The 20,000-nt window shown below is 43.2% G+C and overlaps 1 protein-coding gene across 2 annotated transcripts in view; it reads left to right on the forward strand.

Moving 5' to 3' along the window:
• The window catches only part of LOC135100565 (leucine-rich repeat-containing protein 15-like), an 87,015-nt gene that overhangs the window by 57,033 nt on the left and 9,982 nt on the right, over positions 1-20,000 (forward strand). The window contains exon 2 of one of the 2 annotated variants that reach the window (XM_064003574.1): positions 9,187-9,310. In XM_064003574.1, the coding sequence (XP_063859644.1) occupies positions 9,188-9,310 (123 nt within the window). In that variant the 5' untranslated portion in view covers position 9,187. Of the gene's footprint in view, positions 1-7,774; positions 9,311-20,000 lie in introns of those variants that run through there. The other variant, XM_064003576.1, reaches the window with a different exon arrangement.

The following is a 20,000-nucleotide window of genomic DNA, read 5'->3' on the forward strand; positions in this document are numbered from 1 at the left end:
AGAAAAGGTGGAAGAAGAGATGAGAAAGACGAAGGAAAGACAAACCAGAGGCAGCACCAGAGGAAATGAAAATAACACATGAGAAAATGACAGAGGTTTGAACTAATGCAGAGGAAAATAAAGATTCGCAACACGCAGAAAAAGTTTAAATGTGATTGTCGCTGTTAAAATGTAGGGAAGGCAGGAGAGGCGGAGATGGAAGAGAGATGAAAGGAGGGAAGGAAAGAATGATCGACTGGGAGGGAGATAAACAGGGAAGAGGAGAGGAAGGAAGAATGAAAAGTGACTTAAACACAGGAAGGAAAAAAACTAATATGGAAGCGATGAGGAAGTAGTAGTAGTAGTAGTAGTAGTAGTAGTAGTAGTAGTAGTAGTAGGAAGAAGAGGAGGAAGAGGATAAATATGAATAGGAAAAAGGGAAGGAAAAGGAGAAGAAATAAAGAAAAAATTGGAAAACATAGAAGAGGAAGAAAATGAAGGACAGAAGAAGGAGACAACATTTAAAAGAAAAGAGGAAGCAGCAAGAAATTAAAGATAAATAAAAGAGAGAAAAATACAAAAATACGGAAAGAAATTAGAAGTTTTTTGTTTTATTTTTCTTCTTTCAGCTATACTTAAAATAATGCACTTGTACCTCCGTGTGTGTGTGTGTGTGTGTGTGTGTGTGTGTGTGTGTGTGTGTGTGTGTGTGTGTGTGTGTAATCATCCGTATATGTGTGTCTAGGGAGCGATGGACTCTCTCTCTCTCTCTCTCTCTCTCTCTCTCTCTCTCTCTCTCTCTCTCTCTCTCTCTCTCTCTCTCTCTCTCTCTCTCTCTCTCTCTCTCTCTCTCTTTACACACACACACACACACACACACACACACACACACACACACACACACACACCCTTCCTTCATCATCTCTCCCTCGTTCCCTCACACCAAAACACTCCCAATCGTCTCACTCACTCACTCACTCACCCAAACCTCTTTCATGCCTTTCCAAAACCTCACCTTTCTCCCCACCTTTCCTTGCCACACTTCTCTAATACACAGCTTCCTCTCTCAATTCCTTACCTTCCCCACTTTTCCTATTGAATAAGGCACCTTTCCCCTTCCCTTACCTTCCTCTCTGCCTGTCTCATTCCCTCCCGAGCCTTTCGTTTTTAATATACAAGGGTTTTGTGTTGTTTTTTTTTGCCTCCCCACTCAACTGCACTGTTCCATAAACTCAGGGAAGGTAATCCTGCAACTCGAGTGTGCAACTCTGCTCTCCACCAGGTCGCCTATTAACCATTCCTAGCCGCTTCTGGAGGGCCGAAAAATTGACTAAACCCGGACCATTAGCATCTGAATTCATGGAGAAGGGGCTGGAGGTGACGAGAGAGAGAGAGAGAGAGAGAGAGAGAGAGAGAGAGAGAGAGAGAGAGAGAGAGAGAGGGAGAGGGAGAGGGAGACGGAGAGGTATGTATGTATGTCTGCAAGGACTAATGGACTTACTGACTGGTTGGGTTGTGGTTGTAATTGAATGTGTCTACCTGTCAGGTGTGGTTGTCTGTCTTGTCTCTGTCCGTGTGTCTGTGTGTGTGTGTGTGTGTGTGTGTGTGTGTGTGTGTGTGTGTGTGTGTGTGTGTGTGTGTGTGTGTGTGTGTGTGTGTGTGTGTGTGTGTCTGTCTGTCTGTCTGTATTGATCCGTGCTGGTTAGTTTGTCTTAATTTGACTCTCAGAATGCATCGTTTGCCAGAAGCCAGCCAGCCCACAATAGCTTACTTCTCTCTCTCTCTCTCTCTCTCTCTCTCTCTCTCTCTCTCTCTCTCTCTCTCTCTCTCTCTCTCTCTCTCTCTGACTCCCAAGAGTGTTTTTATTATCACAATAACTGCCTGGCTCTATTCGGCTTAGCTTTAGAGATCAGAGAGAGAGAGAGAGAGAGAGAGAGAGAGAGAGAGAGAGAGAGAGAGAGAGAGAGAGAGAGAGAGAGAGAGAGAGAGAGAGAGAGAGAGAGAGAGAGAGAGAGAGAGAGAGAGAGAGAGAGAGAAAGGAAGGAAGGATAAGCTATCTATCTATTTATATATCTATCTGTCTGTTTGTCTAGCTATCTATCTATCTGTTAATCGATCAGTTTATCAGACTATCTATCTGTTTATCTATCTATATATGCCTTTATCTATATGTCTATCTATCTATCTTTCTATTTATCTGTCTGTCAATCTATCAACCCATTTACCTACCATCCTTTCTCCGACTGTCTTTCTCTACAGTATCGTACAAACAACTCTTCACCCAGCCTTCACTACCCCACCATGCACAGCCAGCTCTTGGAGGCGCTGCTGTTTGATAAGCCACTCTCATCAGGGCAGCCACGCCTCTCGTTTAGCTTCCCTGACTATTTTATGCCGTGACCTTTACATTTCTTCAGACGTATTCTCTGTTATCAGCAAGGGCGACATCCTGACACGTGTGAATGTGATCTGGCTTTGGGAAATGGCAGCGACGATAATGTATAGCCATCCGAGCCTCCCTCTCTCTGCCTCTCTCACTAGCACACCTGGAACTGTATTCTTAAATGTCTCAGGCGTCCTGTCTCGACAACTTTTAACAGTCTGTCCCCCACAAAAATCCCTCCCTTCATCTATCACCTCAACACTAGCTTCCGGATAACTATTCCTTCTTTTTTAGTGACACTCAACTGCCCCCTCTTCTACACTGAACATCCTCGGTCTGTCCTTCACTAATTATCTTAACTGGAAACCTCATATCTCATCTCTAGCTAAAACAGTTTTTATGAAGTTAGGCGTTCTGAGTCGTCTCCCCCAGTTTTACTCACACCCCCAGCTGCTAACTCTGTACACGTTTGGAGTGTGCTTCACATGTATGAGGAGTCTCCACTCACACCGTTCTTTTAGACAGGGTAGAATCAAAAGCATTTAATCCTATCAACCATTTTTTCTCCTCTAACTGATTATCTTCAGCCTCTTTCTCATCGCTGCAATGTTGTATCTCTTGTTATCTTCTAGTGCTACTTGCTCTTCTGATCTTACTAACTGCATGCCTCCCGTATTTCAGCGGCCTTGTTGCACAAGACTTTCTACTTTCTCTCGCCCTTATTCTGTCCACCACCTAATGCAAGAATTAACCAGTATTCTCAGTCATTCATTCCTTTTTCTGGTAAATTCTGGAACTCCATGCCTGCTTCTGTATTTCCTCCTTCCTATGACTTGAACTCTTTCAAGAGAGAGGTTTTAAGAAACTTGTCCTCCATTTTTCGATAATCCTTTTGACTTCTCGTTGGGACCCGCTTTTTATTTTCGAACACTTTTGTTGCCCTTGGCCAGTGCCCCTCTTACATAAAAAAAAAAAAAATAAAAAATATAAAAAAATATATATATATATATATATATATATATATATATATATATATATATATATATATATATATATATATATATATATATATATATATATATATATATATATAGCTAGGTTCCTCTCCCCCTCTAAGGCAATACCTCCTCCCTACCAGCGCCATCTATTGTCTGCTATCAGTGTATTTGACTTACCCTTATGGTCTTCATAGCTCACAATCCCAGTGTTTTTAAATCGTCATACAATCTCTCTCTCTCTCTCTCTCTCTCTCTCTCTCTCTCTCTCTCTCTCTCTCTCTCTCTCTCTCTCTCTCTCTCTCTCTCTCTCTCTCTCTCTCTCTCTCTCTCTCTCCATCTCTCACTCTCCCTCTCTCCCTCTCCTCCTCCCCCCCCTCTCTCTCTCTCTCTCTCTCTCTCTCTCTGTTGGTGTTCGTAGCAAACTAGTGTTTGTCTTTGTTTGTAAACGAGTGTGTGTGTGTGTGTGTGTGTGTGTGTGTGTGTGTGTGTGTGTGTGTGTGTGTGTGTGTGTGTGTGTGTGTGTGTGTGTGTGTGTGTGTGTGTGTGTGTGTGTGTGTGTGTGTGTGTGTGTGTGTGTGTGTGTGTGTGTATGTGTGTGTGTAGCGGATGGTAAAAAAAAAAAAAAAACGAAGAGATGATACCTTACCCTGCCGAAACAAGCCACATACACACACACACACACACACACACACACACACACACACACACACACAGAGAGAGAGAGAGAGAGAGAGAGAGAGAGAGAGAGAGAGAGAGAGAGAGAGAGAGAGAGAGAGAGAGAGAGAGAGAGAGATGGAAAGGAAGAAGGAGAAAGAGAGCAACACCACGCCTTTGTTTATCACTGTGTCCAAATTGTATACATATGTCTGATTGTCATTCAAAGGAACATGCATAACACTAACTTAAGACACTTGGTGCTGGAGGGGAAACTTCATCTAAAGCTTATTTTATTTTTATGTAAGAGGGTCTCTGGCCAAGCAGTGGGAGGAGGAGGACGAGGAAGAGGAGGAGTAAGAGGTGTGAGCAGTCATGTCCATAATGATGAAGGAGGGAAAGGAAAGCAGCCACAGATGTTTACTAGTATACGACGTGCCTCTCTCAGCCACGCACTTAACAAGATGCCGTTGTGCCCTTAAGAAGAACCAGAGCAGACTTCACACCTCCCTTCTATTTTAGCCAACCTGACCCTGAGCTGGAGACCTTGAGAGATACTGAGAGAGAAGTGTGTCCCTCTTTTACCTGCGTTTTCGTAACCTTGAATGAAAGCTGAGGGGAAAGTGCTCATCATGAAAACACCCTTGAATGTCCCTACTAACTTCCACTTGAGCATACTGAAAAACAGTCGAGATTGTTAAGCGCTGTGATACTTGAGAACACGATGCTTAGGTTAACGTTCTTCACTTCGTGTTTTGGAGAATCAGTGGTAGGTTTCTGTTATTCTCTCATATCTTGCACCTTTCCACCGTCCCTCATTTTTTTTTTTTTTTTGAGAAGGTGGAATTGCGTTGGTTTGTATCAAGCTGTGAAAACATTTTGTACGCGTGTCTTTCATGTATTGACTGAAACTGTGTGTGTAGTGGTGCAGTTATTCCTTGTGTGTGTGTGTGTGTGTGTGTGTGTGTGTGTGTGTGTGTGTGTGTGTGTGTGTGTGTGTGTGTGTGTGTGTGTGTGTGTGTGTGTGTGTGTGTGTGTGTGTGTGTGTGTGTGTGTGTGTATGTGTGTATGTGTGTGTGTTTCTTGTTTCGCTTTACTTTGTATCCCTTAATATTTTTGTTTGTTTGTTCGTGCGCATGTGTGCATGTGTGTGTTGATATGAAAAGAAAGGAAAATGAAAGAGTTGGGTGTTGAGTGTAAATAATTGTGTGTATGTGAGGGTTTGGGGGGAGGAACGATGAAGCCAACATAGAGAAAGGAGGGGGAAGCGGAGAAACACACACACTCACACACACACACACACACACACACACACACACACACACACACACACACACACACACACACACACACACACACACACACACACACACACACACACACACACAAGGGAGAATAAAAAGCTGTAAATGCGTCGTGCAAGTCTTGTGTGATAAACATTTTCACGTTTCCGTCCAACATTTATCTTTGTGTGTGTATGTGTGTGTGTGTGTGTGTGTGTGTGTGTGTGTGTGTGTGTGTGTGTGTGTGTGTGTGTGTGTGTGTGTGAGTTACATGCTCTTGTCAGATTAAGGGGGTATTTTTATGCATTTACTTTCTCTCTCTCTCTCTCTCTCTCTCTCTCTCTCTCTCTCTCTCTCTCTCTCTCTCTCTCTCTCTCTCTCTCTCTCTCTCTCTCTCTCTCTCAATAACTAAACTTCACTTAGAGAAATATTGAAAAAAAAGAAATCTTTCCGTCCTCCATATATTGACAAAAAATAAATAAATAAATAGATAGATAAATAAAAAGGGAATAAAGAAAGAAAGAAGCTGCTTGCAACACATTTCTCTCACCTTGCGACCCTTCACCTAACTCCTCGAGGAAACACCTGCGCCTCCAGATGCTCACTTGTTTGTTTATCTATCGCTCCGCCGGGCCCCGTGACGTCACTAGTCCCACCACCCTCCCACACTCGGCCAGCATGACTCACCTGTTTCAACCCTTGCTGAGGTGATACCCATTCCTGGCACCGGGCATCCAACACTGGCGCCGCGGCCCGTCATAATCCAGTATTTGGAAATGCTGTTGCTTTTTCATAAGGACTATCTTACAAAGGACATAATGGTAAAATGCCGCATTTTCATTGATCTTTTCCTCGGTGATAATGTAGAATTCTTGATAAATTATCACTACATTCATTAAAAAAAAAAAAAAATATACGTAGAAAACAGCCGTAATTCCTTAGAGCTTGCTAATAATAGTCGAGAAGAGACGACGAAGCGTTTAAGAGCCAGAGCCGCAGAGGTTACTGGTGGAAGGTTTGAGGGGAAATGTTGGGTACGGACGGCTGTGGTCTTGAAGTTAAGCGTGAAAGTCGTGGCGTTTTAAGGACGTGATAAGATGAGGAGGCTACGAGAGATCACTTGATGTACACAAGGTATCTCCCGTGGTTTACCTGTTTTTTTTTTTATTTGATAATTTTGGCTAGTTCTGAGTACATACTATTTATTCTTTTTATCATGCCAGTGTTTGTATGATGTAGTCTTAATATGATATTCATTCTTATGGGTTAAGTTTTAGATGTGTCTTTTACCTTGGTTTTAATTCTTGATGTTGATTTTATATTGGACAAAAAAAAAAAAAAATCTATTAAACATTACAGTGTACAGTGTGATCAGTAATAAACTGACTCATTAACGAACTATGGATTCCTTTACAATCGATATTACTTGCAATATTGGAGCCTTAACCAGAAAGCGTCACCATTGCACTGATGGGAATTTTGACCCACCACCCACCACCCACCACTCAGCACCCACCACCCACCACCCACCACCCACTACCCGCCACTCAACACCAACCACCCACTACCCACCACCCAGCACGCATCACCCACCACCCACCACTCAGCACCCACCACCCACCACCCACTACCCGCCACTCAGCACCAACCACCCACCACCCATCACCCAGCACCCACCACCCACCACCCACCACCCGCCACTCAACACCCAGCATCCGCCATAGTGGAGCGCACCCGCCACCCAGCTCAGGAAAAGCGGCCTTGCTAATCTTTCAATTAATTTTTTTTTATTCAACGCTTCCGTTCATTCGTATTGGTAATCTTTTGTAACACAATTCCCATCACCATCCTTTGCCTGTCCCGCTGTGCTTGTATCCTTCCCGCTGTGCTTGTATCCCTCCCGCTGTGCTTGTACCCCTCCCGCTGTGCTTGTACCCCTCCCGCTGTGCTTGTACCCCTCCCGCTGTGCTTGTACCCCTCCCGCTGTGCTTGTACCCCTCCCGCTGTGCTTGTACCCCTCCCGCTGTGCTTGTATCCCTCTCGCTGTGCTTGTATTCTCCCGCTATGCTTGTACCCCTCCCGCTGTGCTTGTACCCCTCCCGCTGTGCTTGTACCCCTCCCGCTGTGCTTGTATTCCTCCCGTTGTGCTTGTATCTCGCGGCTATCCATCCTCTTATGCACGTAACTGATTCTATGAGTGACGAAAGACGTATAGTTGGACTTTTATTTGTTTATTTATTTATTTATCTATTTATTTATTTATTAATTTACTCACAAGGAAGACAGACCAAGAGCACGAACAATTCCAAAAAAAAAAAAAAGGCCAGCAAATTATCTGTCCCCCTCAAAAGAAAATAAAGAAATAAGTTGAGAAAGAATGAAAGAATAATGAATTCCCAAGAAAGAAACATCTCAGAAATGGTGGTGCCTTCAGACTCCACTCTTTATCGAGGTCAAGTCATACGAAGGGAGGAACGAGGAGCTCAGTGCAGAAAGGGCAGCATATCCATTCACTTTCTCTGTCTTCATAAACATCAGCTACAACCCCGTAATTTTTAGATGGAGTGGATAATTATCTGCCCCTATCACAGAGTCTATAAGGTCTAAAAGTATTATTATATGAGAAATTGTTAAGATACAGTCGTTTGAAGTTTCTCAAATGCAGATTCGGGGAGATAGTTCTAGAGGTTACCAGTAAAGAGGAAGAAATGAAGAGTAAAGTGCCATGCTTCTGTTACCAACGCTACAACTCTCAACCCATCTTTGCTCTGCACATTTTGACTTCTGTTTCTTCCAATGTGCCTTTCATCTTCTCACTGCCCACTCTTGCCTCTCCACGGAACACAATATTGTCGTAAACATCATCCTTCTGTCAGTACGTTTATCACCACAGCATACATACAAGACAAATATCTCATCCGTTCAATGCTAGACAGATATTTTTCATATATCCTTCTACGACTTTCTAGGCACTCATTTTTATGTATGCTGCAGTCTCTTAAATAGAGAAGAATACATAGAAATAGAGAAGACAAAATTAATTCCTCTACTCTCTCTCTCTTCTTTTTTTCTGTATCCAGGTAAACGTTTTTAACAGTGCTTTCAGCGTTAATAAGGGAAGACCGTTGTAGTGAAGGGGTTAATACATATTTATCTCCATTATATAGTCATCCCTTCTTTCTTGTTCAAATTTGTATCGTCTTCAGTCTGTGCGCGGATTTCTTTGTCCGTGATCATCTTTAAGGGAAGCACATCCTTTGGCTTTGTGTCCTTAGGGTGTCGCAATGCAGCTTTTGGAGTTTAGTCCGATTTTTTTTATTCTATTTTGTAATTCTCATAAGCACATTTCATAATCTCCACTGCTTTTTTTCAACTGTTCTGTTCTGTTCTTGTTCCTTTTTTTTCTACGTTTCTTGCTTCACGACTTATAATCTTAGTTCTTTGCTTCACTGCTCACTTCTGTCTCGTTATTCTGCCCAACAAATATCTGTCCTTCTTCACTCCACCACCACGCATGTCGCCCTCAGTATTCCTTCCCCTAATCTTCGTGGCAGTCTTCCCCTAATTGTTACCACCAGCTTTGCCAGTTATCGTCAGTTCCTCCTTCACTTCCCTCCAGGAGCTCTCTACGTATGTATCAAGATTGTTGTCATTCCGAATCTTTTTCTCCTTTGTGTTGTTTTCCTACTGACTCTACGGATAACAAGCGTCACTTAGCAGTCCACAGTTTCCTTTCGGTGGTTCAGCTTTTGCTATATTTACTTTTTTACGTGTTAAGAAATTTGGCCAAGGATACAAAAAAAAAGTTATAGAGAAAGATTCTTTGCCACATTAACTTGAACTTGCTCGTCACTTCAAGCATTCACTCTCTCCTGTCTTGTCCTCCCAGAATGGGCACGGCGGCGGCGGCGGTGGCGGCGGCGGTGGTGATGGTGGTGGTGGTAGTGTTCCTGGCGGGGTCTGAGGCCGTGGTCACGTGTCCCGACAGCTGCTTTTGTCTCTCCGACACGAAGGTAAGCCAGTACACACACACACACACACACACAAAACAGATATAATATAATCAAAAGTGCAATACAAAAATCTAAATTAGCAAGACAAAAATAAGATAGAATGAAGATAAATAAAAGAATAAAAGAAGATAAAGAATCAAGGAAAATATGTTTATTACGTCATTATCAGTCACTCGTCTCTTCGTCTTCCCTTCCCAAATACTTGACTCCTCCTTATTTCCTCTCTCCCCAAACACATCACTCTTCCTCTCCCTTGCCTTCCCAAACACGTCACTTCCTCTCCCTTTTCCGTTTAGACACACAAGTCACTTCTCTCTCTTCCCATCCCAGACACGTCACTCATTCCTCTTCCTCTCCCAAATACGTCACTTCCCTTTCCTCCTCTCTTCCGGTACACATCACTTCTCCTTCCTCTTTCCCTCTTAAATACGTCATTTTTTTCCCTTCTTTTTTTCCCTTCAAACACACACGTTACCCCTTCGTCTTCCCTTCCTAAACACGTCATTCTTTCTTGTTCCATTCCAAACACGTCACCCTCTCTCCCTTTTCCCTTCAAATACAGACGTCACTTCTCCCTCCTCCTCCCCTCTCAGACACGTCACTCCTTCATCTTCCCTTCCCAAACGCCTTACTTCCCCCTCTCCTCCTCCTTCCTCTGAGCCGCCACGAGGGACACAACAAATAGTAGGGAGGTGTGATTCCCATCCCCTCCCCCTCCCTGCCCTTCCTGAACAGCTCTACACCTCTCCTTTCATGCCTACACTCACCTCATATCCTTGCCTCATGTCTCTCCCTCTTCCTTCCCTCTCCCTCTCCCTTCTTTCAGTTCATCCATCTCCCTTCCTTTCATGGCTTTCCTTCTCTCTCTCTCTCTCTCTCTCTCTCTCTCTCTCTCTCTCTCTCTCTCTCTCTCTCTCTCTCTCTCTCTCTCTCTCTCTCTCTCTCTCTCTCTCTCCCTTTATTTCACCCCTTTTCCTCCCTCTTATGTCTTTCCTTCTCTCTCTATCTCTCCACGTCATCCCTTTCCTTTTTCTCTGCCGTCTTGAGATGCGAACATTGACTAAGGGTTCAGGAAATGTACATTATATTGTCTTCATAGTAACTTTACGAACGTTTCTTTTTTGTTTCATCTTCTTCCTCTTCCTCGTTTTCTTCACCCATCTCCTACTCCTTTGTCTTTGCTGTCCTGTGTCTCTTATTTTATATTAGATGGTGTAGAAAAGCACAAACAGCTTCATGGGGACCAGCACTTATTGGAATCAGTAGTTAGCATGAGTTCCCGAAATGCGATGCAAGGACCTAAATGTCTGCTGCTGTTTCACTTTTCTAATGTAATATTTTATCCACCTCTTCCTTTTGGGATCTCATAAGAACTTCAAAGATCACAAAGATGATGAATCGGGTTCCCACGGGTCTTTTTCCCACTGGTCCTGAAGATTAACTGTTAAACTACCACTGCAACTAAGGAAATATCTTTAAAAACCTTAATAACTTCAATTGGAGCCGTGAGAACGAGTCAAGATAACACACAGATACATTTAAGATTTAGAATACTATCCCTGTTTTTCCCAAAGCTTTATTACCCTACCAGTGAGTCAATAACTTCCACAGGAGCTACGAGTATGATAAAAAGTCAAGATAACACACAGAGACGTTGGAGACTTAGAATATGATCCCTACTTCTTCCAAGGCTTGACTTCTGTACTAGTGTGTCAACAACTTCCACTGGAGCCGCGATATCAAGTCGAGACAAGACGCAGAGACATTTGAGATTAAGAGATCCGTATTTAGAAACACTTCTCTCGCCACGACTATTTACAAAGACCACAGAGATGATAAGCCAGGTTGCCAAGAGCTTTTCCCCCCTTAATAATGTAGAAATCTTGTCAATCTGTCACTAGAACCGTAAAAATACTCTAAAGGGCCCTTGTAACTTTAATAAGAGCCTTTTAAAAGTAGTGGAGGTGCGGCACAGAGGTGTTTCAGAACCTACTAGAATACCATGCCTAGTTCTTCCAAAGCTTGATTCCTGTACCAGTGAGCAACCTGCCAAACACGAGGACGGCTGCGTAGTACGATGCCTCCTTCCGCTGGGTGGCTGAGAGAGAGAGAGAGAGAGAGAGAGAGAGAGAGAGAGAGAGAGAGAGAGAGATCAGTGAAATAAATGGTGAGAGGTTGAGTTGAAGAAGAAAAGTGTTGGAGGAAACGTGCCCCGATTGGAGGAGGAGGAGGAGGAGGAGGAGGAGGAGGAGAAGGAGGAGGAACAAGAAGAAGAGGAAGAGAAAGAGGAGTAAGAAGAGGAGGAGGAAGTAGAAAAAAGAAGGCGAAGAAGGAAGAAAAGGAGACGGATAAGAAGGAGGAGGAAGAGGAAGCAGAAAGAGAAAAGAAGGCGGCGAAGAAGGAGGACGAAGAAAACGGAGGAGGAAGAGGTAAAAAGAGAAAATGAAAAACAATAAGGACGAAAAAAAAAAGAAAGATTTTAACGGGCGAAAAAGAAGGAAAAGTAGGGAAGATATTAAAGACTGAATGCGAAGGAGGCGAAGAAGATGAAGAATAGAAAGAAGAGGAAAGGGAACAACAACAACAACAACAACAACAACAACAACAACAACAACAACAACAACAACAAAAACAACAACGGAAAAAGACGTAAAAGAATGACTGAAGGAAGGAAGGAAGGAAGAAAAGAGCGAATAAACCGACAAGAGAGAGAGAGAGAGAGAGAGAGAGAGAGAGAGAGAGAGAGAGAGAGAGAGAGAGAGAGGTGGGGGGAGGGGGTCAGGTGGGCGTTGGTATCAAGCTCTCCATCTGCATACCGGAGCACCGCACCTCCCGAGGGACAGCTAGAGGAGGAGGAGGAGGAGGAGGAGGAGGAAGAGGAGGAGGAGGAGGGGGGGAAACAGGAAAGAGAAGTAGAGTAAGGGAGTATGAGGTGGATGGAAGGAGATGTGAGGGAAGGAAGGAGATGAAAGGAGAGAGAGAGAGAGAGAGAGAGAGAGAGAGAGAGAGAGAGAGAGAGAGAGAGAGAGAGAGAGAGAGAGAGAGAGAGAGAGAGAGAGAGAGAGAGGGAAGGTTGTCAGGTAATTTCAGGGGAGAATTAAGATAAATGAAGAGGGTGTGTGATTGAGAGAGAGAGAGAGAGAGAGAGAGAGAGAGAGAGAGAGAGAGAGAGAGAGAGAGAGAGAGAGAGAGAGAGAGAGAGAGAGATTAAAGAGTAATATGTAAGACACTGATAGCAAGGAAACACATTTACTGCTTACTTGCTTACTCCCTCAAGAAAACAAGAAAGAAAAAGAAAGAAAACAGAAAAGAAACAAAAAATATTTGGCGCTAATCGAGGCGTGAGTGCGTCGGAAGAAAAGTGTGAAAAGGTCGTGTGTGTGTGTGTGTGTGTGTGTGTGTGTGTGTGTGTGTGTGTGTGTGTGTGTGTGTGTGTGTGTGTGTGTGTGTGTGTGTGTGTGTGTGTGTGTGTGTGTGTGTGTGTGTGTGTGTGTGTGTGTGTGTGTGTGTGTGTGTGTGTGTGTGTGTGTGTGTGTGTGGCGTGAGGAGTGTTAATTAAGGGAGGGAGGGGGAAAGCAAGAGAGAGAGAGAGAGAGAGAGAGAGAGAGAGAGAGAGAGAGAGAGAGAGAGAGAGAGAGAGAGAGAGAGAGAGAGTGAGAAGCGGAAAAGTCACGAAGAAGAAGAATTTGATGTAAAAAAAAAAAAGACAGAAAAATAAGAGAAAGAGAAAAGTAGACAAGTGGAGAGAACAGAAGGAAGGAAATAGAGGAGAGAAGGAAACAGGTGCGTGGGAGAGGAGAGGAGAGGAGAGCAGAGGGAAGCAGTGCATAGGAGGAGGAAAGGGGCGAGTAGGGAGGGGGAGAAGAAGAATTAGTGACAGCTGAGCAAAGTTTTGACAATCGTGTCCAGAGAGAGAGAGAGAGAGAGAGAGAGAGAGAGAGAGGGAGGGAGGGAGAAGGGGAGGAAGGAAGAAAAGGGCAGGGCTAAAGAAAGGATAAAAAAAAGAGGAACATAAAAACAGAATAAAAGAAAGTGATATAGGAGAACGTAACTTAACTAGAGGCAACTGTGTATTGTCAGGCGACGTTTGGGAAGTTGAGGAGTTGTAGAAGGGATGTTTTGGTGGCTATGGGGTGGGAGTGTTGGGAGCGCAGGGAAGGCGGACATAGTAGTAGTAGTAGTAGTAGTAGTAGTAGTAGTAGTAGTAGTAGTAGTAGTAGTAATTTATTGGCAGTAGAAAGTCAATTAGTCAATCATCCAGTCATTCACTCACTCACTCACTCACTTACTCGAAACAAACTACAAACACAATCGTACAAACACTACAACGTGAATCATCCACCAGTCCTGTCCAGTCCAGTTCTTGGGATCAGCCTTTGCAACGGTCCCCACTGTTCTGTGTCTTGACTCCTCGTTTTACTTTGCTATCGTCAATGGTCTTGCGATTCATTTGGTATATTTGTGTTACTCTTGTTATTGTTACTATTGTTGTTGTTATTGTATCAGCACCCGACAGGAGAGAAGAAGGAGAAAGGAAGGGAAGCAAGGAGTGCATGACTTGGTTGTTACTCCTTGGCGTGGGTAGAGACAGAGGTCGGGGAGACACTAGAGGTTGGAGCACGTGCCGCGGTGATCACTCGGCAGACAGGGAATTCACAAAACAAAGGGGAAGAGGTAGCAGGTGGCTCCCAATATCTCCCTCGGGCGCTGAATATTGCTTGTGAAACGCGTGCGGGGAAAGGAGGGGAGGGAGGAAGGGAGGGAGAGAGGGAGGAAGGAGGGAGAGAAGAGAGAGAGAGAGAAGGAAGGGAGGGATGCAGGGAGTGTTGTTGGGGTAGTGTAGAACTGGAGGAGGAGACAAAGGAGGGAGAGGTGGAGGTGTAGTCGTAGTCGTAGTAGTAGTAGTAGTAGTAGTAGTAGTAGTAGTAATAGAGAGGAGTATACAGTGTGTGGTCATGTTTTAGAGGTGAAAATGTTGAAGACACCTAATTAAAGAGAGAAAGAGAGGGGTCAGTCTCTATATGCTATTTATTTGCTTTCTATCTATTCTCTTACTAACATATGCGAAAGACTGACAGAAAGCTTCGTGTTTGTATCTGGAGCAAAACGAGGATACTAAATGGAGATTCCTTATAACTAAATTGGATGAGTTAAAACAATAATTATGTTGTAACCCAACTTACCACTTGTATGAGTTACGTTAGAACTGTAAATTCCTTTCACTCACCAAATACTGCTACCACACTTTCATAATAAATTCAGATCACCAAGTGGTCAGGCCATGGGTTGAAAGTGGGGTATGCCATAAACGTAGCACAGAAAAATCATAAGTATTTATTAACTAGTAAATAATCATTCCAGCTACACACGCAGGTAATAATAAAAAATAACTCCACATCATGACACAGTTTCAAGGTATACTCAATTAAATCTGAACTGATAAACTATTAAGTCTTTCACTCAGTCATTTAAGGTCACTCAGTAATGTTTAACTTTCCACCAAACACATGGATACACCTATAACACAAACACGTAACATAAAATATTCAGTCACCACATGTTCAACCTATAATTCCCTTCTTGTCCCAGTAGCTAAATAAAAGATGGAGATATAAGATTATGCCTGGATTTTCGTAAGTTAAATGCAGAGATCCTTTGCCTCCTAACATGCAGACTATCATGCAACAGCTTAGGAGAGTAGGATATTTACCTCCCAAGACTTGAGAATGGGTATCACCAAGTACCCCTTGGCGGAAGAGGAGAGAGAGTAAAGACTACCTTTTGTTCTCCTTATGGAATGTGAGAATATACCTGTGTCTCGTTCGGTCTAAAGACTGCGCCTGCGGTGTTCCAGATAATAGTCAATAGTAGTATTTTGTATGGATTAACAGGCAAAATTGCACAGCTTTCCAGTTCATTAACAAGCCTTTAGTCCGTCCTACTCCTTCCTGTAGTCCTCTACTACATCGCTTACACCCATTACTGCACCTGTACCTTCGTCGTACTCACGAACAAGGCGGGTGTTGCCCTGCGGAATGTTAGGAACTAGGGAGGGGAGAGTATCGCCATGAGGGGCGATGCCAGGGGCGGCGCCAGAATTGGCGCAGGGCTACGACAATAACTTGCTTAATTTCTCAGGTGTTTTGATACTTCTCTGGTTCCTGAAGAGTCTTAAAATCGCCTCTTGATGGAATCTTTAAGTTGTACGAAAAAAAGGAATAAAAAAAGAGGAAGGTAAAATATTTAAGAGCTACCAGCGTGCGGAGTAGTGAAGACACTGATTGACTCTTGCATTAATAAGACGAAACGAACCGGAGTTAAGAGAAGATGTACTGCAGAGTCGAGAGAGAGGTGAGAGAAGGCACTTAACTCATTCATAAAGCCATCAACCCCGCGATGGACTGTGAGATTGAAGAGTCAGATGAAAAGAACATGGATCGGAGATAAGAAAATATGTTTTACCGCAGGGTCGAGAGAGGTAAGATACAAGGCAGTTACTATATTCGCGGCCGACTGGGAAATTAAGCTCCGTATTCAGAAACTCGCTGCTTTCTCACCACGACTATTTTCAAAGGCCAGAGAAATGATTAGCAGGATTCCCAAGAATGTTTCCCTGTTAATAATGTAGGAATCTTGTTAATTTGTCACTACAACCATAAAGACATCCTTAAACCACGTGTCATTTCAACTAGTGCCCTTGAAAATAGTTGAGTTGTGGCGCAGAAGTGTTTTAGAATATAGTCCTAAGAAGTGACTCAGACTCTCCATGCATTCTTTATGCCCCAATGATAAGCAATAATGTAAAGGCGTGAGAGAAATAATTTAATGATGGGTGATACATGACAAATTTACAGATCTCGCTGATGTAGTGGGCGGAGCCAGGAATGTTCCATGTAGAGAGGAAGTTGGTTAGTCGTGATCAGGGTAGAGAACACGAAATAAGTGCTTACATGATTGTCTTTTAAGAGGTGCAGGTGGTTAAATGTATATAACACGTCCCTTACATCGTTGTTAGTACATTAAAAGCAGTGAATACAATCAATTTACTTAAAGGTACAAGAAAATTATGATATGCAATAAATGTAAAGGCGTAAGAGATAATAATTTAATGATGGGTGATACGTGACAAATTTTCAGATCTCGCTGATGTATACAGTAAATTCAAGTGTTCACACGACAGATGAAAACCGGAATGACATTAAACTGAACAGTATTCATTTCCTGCCAGGTAGAGAAGAGAGAGAAAAAGAGATAGAAGGCTAGATAATTAAGGTGTAACTTTACGAAATGTCTTCTAAATGTCAGCAAAATACGAACCAACAGCAAAGACAAGATTGGAAACGAATACAGTAAGACGAATCAAAGCGCAGAGCCATGAGAGAAAAAAGAGAAGAAAAAATAATGTCAAGTAAAATACAATTATATAAGGTTTTATTGAAATCTGTAGATACAATAAAGTTACGGAAAGCGAATAAGTGAATGAAAGAAAAAGAAACAATAAAAGATGAAAATCCAGTGAAAGAAGAATAATAATGACAGACGGAATAAAAGTATAATGAAGAAAGAAAGCATGATAAGGAAATACAGGAAAGAAAACGAGGAAATAAAAAAAATATGAAACAAAAATAATAATGAAATAAAATTAGCGAAGGAGGCTGCGGTTGCTGAAAACTGAGGCGGTGCAAGGAGACGTGAAACATTGAGAAAGGCGTTAACCTCCTTGCTTGCCTCTTGGTATTTACGTCGGTGTCGCTGCAGGAGGTACGATACTTTGATACTACAATACCCGCCCCAACTCGCCCCACCACACATCCCCACCAGACACCTCCATACAGCATACACCCAAGCCACACCACTCAAGCCCTCTCCGCCACACATCCCCCGTCACACACCCTAGCTACACCATCCCAGCCAGTCCCGTCCTGTCCCGTCCCCTCCCCCGTCCCAGCCCACCTTCCGTCCCGCCTCCCGTCCCCCGCGTCAGTACGTTTATTGTCTGTCCATCGTCAGGGATGTGGAGCCCTGAGGGACGAGGTGAGGAAGGGCGCGCGGGGGCGAAGGGGCGAGAATACTGAGGCGACCTAAAAATCGGTACAGAGAGAGAGAGAGAGAGAGAGAGAGAGAGAGAGAGAGAGAGAGAGAGAAACTCAGCACCCAGGCAAACAGACAAAGATATAATCAAACAGAACATATCTACATACTTTAGACAGACAGATAAACAGACTGACTGACTGACTGACTGACTGACTTAAAGTACCGTAACACCAGGATCATATGGTGTCTTTCTAGAGAGAGAGAGAGAGAGAGAGAGAGAGAGAGAGAGAGAGAGGTGCCAAGGTAAGGCGACAGAGGAACCACCTTGGGAGGAACACTTCACGCCGCCATCAAACTCTTATACGAGCGTCGTCACCCAGTTAGGACCCGACACCCCCACAACCACCAACACCTACCACAAGCCCCGTCACACCGCCACCACCACCACCATTACCGCCAACAGCAACTCGTATATCCCCGAAAATTTCTACCCAGTCCTGTCCTTCTATTTGTTCATGCACTTAATCCCCCCCCCAACATCTGTCTCTCATCCCTCTTCATCCCCCCCCCAAAAAAAAAAAATATTGTAACCCGACTTTCTCAAACTGATATACTGATCACTACCACCACCATCACTACCACCACCATCACCACCAGTGGAAGAGCCTTCCCACAGTTGCCAGAAAAGTGGAAGGGGAATTTTCGTCAGGTTTGGAAATTTTCTCACGCATGAATGGAGAATCTCACTTCAGAGGGATTTTCTTTCACTGGGAAACATCAATAAAGGATAAAAAAGAAACTTCCTTGAAAATCGTAGGGGGGGGAAGAAAAAAAGAGGGGATGATTTTGCTCGTCAATGGAGTTACCTCAGAAACATCCTTACTGAGGCAGCGAGACATTCAAAGTAAGAAAAAGCGTGGCAGAGATAAGAAGGATGTGAATGGAGCTTTTGTCATTCACTGAATCTGAAGTATTTTAAACTCACAATGCTGATCTCCTCTCCATCCCCACTCCTTCACTCCGCCCCTAAAAAAAAAAAAAAAAAGAAAGAAAGAAGAGAACCAGTTTAGTTAAGTTTGATAGATACGGGGCTATAACATGTTTGCTCGTCTTTTTCACTTTTGTCTGGCTCATTTTTCTTGTCACTAACCACTCTGAGATATTTTTTTTTTGTCCTCCAGTCACCACCGCACGTTAGACCGACTATAAAATCGCAAAATCTCTTCTTTTTATCCCCTTCTTTCTTGTACGTGCTTATAATAGAGTTCGTAAATTGCTTCTTGTGCTTTGAATTGTTGCTTGTTGCAGTGAAAGGCATAAGTTGTTTAACTATTTATTTAGTTTGTGTGATGAGCAGTGAATTACAAACTTAACGGTATTATTTGTATAGTTAGTTTGTAAGGTAAAGAATAAAGGAAAGTTATATAATTATATAATGTGCCATAGAGTTAATGTAGCCTAGTTTGTAGATTTATCAGTTAATTAGTTAGGTACAGTATAAGCTATGTTTTACGAGTAGTGATTCATATACGAGTACCTAGTTCGTTTGGGAGATAGTTTAAGAAAATTAGGTAGATAGATTATTAGTTACTATATTTCACTATTTTGTGTGATAATAAAATAGTTAGTTACCTTACCGGTTATTGAGAAGTATATATCATTGATTTCTTAATGTCCCTGCTCTTATTCTATTCTCCTGTAGTACATCTTCCGACTCCCTTTACGTCAATCCTTACCTGTCTACCTGCGGCTGACGAAGACTTGCAATAAGACAGTCCACCATCATTTTGCCTAACCATACCTAACCAAACACCAGCGGCAAGTCAGTCGTAAGTGAAAAAAAAAATTAAAATAAACAGATACATATACAAATTAAGTTAAGTGGGAAAAGAAAGGAGAAGAAAAAAGAAACGAAACGTAAGTAAGTGAAAATGAAGAAGGAATACGATAGGGTGGCAAAAAAATGTTTATAAACGAAACAGATTGCACGTGTTTAGTGGTCATTATGTGTGTAGTGCCAGCTGGTCTGTGTGTGTGTGTGTGTGTGTGTGTGTGTGTGTGTGTGTGCTAAGAAAACAAACAGCACAGAATAATAAATGCGGGAATTTCTCTCTCTCTCTCTCTCTCTCCTCTCTCTCCTCATCTACTCTCTCTCTCTCTCTCTCTCTCTCTCTCTCTCTCTCTCTCTCTCTCTCTCTCTCTCTCTCTCTCATAAAGATAGCAAGCCCATTGATAACTTCTCCCTTACAATCCTCCTTCTGGCTTCCCTCCATCTCCCTCCCTCTCCTTCTCCCTCCCCTGGAGCCAAACACTTTTTCTTCTTCCCTCACTCCCTTCTTCCCTCCCTCTGGTCATACACTCCCTCCTCCCTCTCTCCCTCCTATCTGCCTCACTCCCTCTTTCTCTCCCTCTTTCAATACCTCCCTCCATTCCTCCTCTCCTGGGGCTTACAGTATCTCATCTCTTCCCTCCCTTCCTCCCTCTCTCCCTCCCTTCCTAACTCCCTTTTTCCTTCCCTCCGTTTGTGTCAACAATCCCACTTTACTCCTTCTCTCCTTCCATTTGAGTCATTCTTAAGATGATTTCCTTGTGTGTGTGTGTGTGTGTGTGTGTGTGTGTGTGTGTGTGTGTGTGTGTGTGTGTGTGTGTGTGCAAT

Source organism: Scylla paramamosain, chromosome 5 (genome assembly GCF_035594125.1).
Source record: "Scylla paramamosain isolate STU-SP2022 chromosome 5, ASM3559412v1, whole genome shotgun sequence".
Lineage (NCBI taxonomy): Eukaryota > Metazoa > Arthropoda > Malacostraca > Decapoda > Portunidae > Scylla > Scylla paramamosain.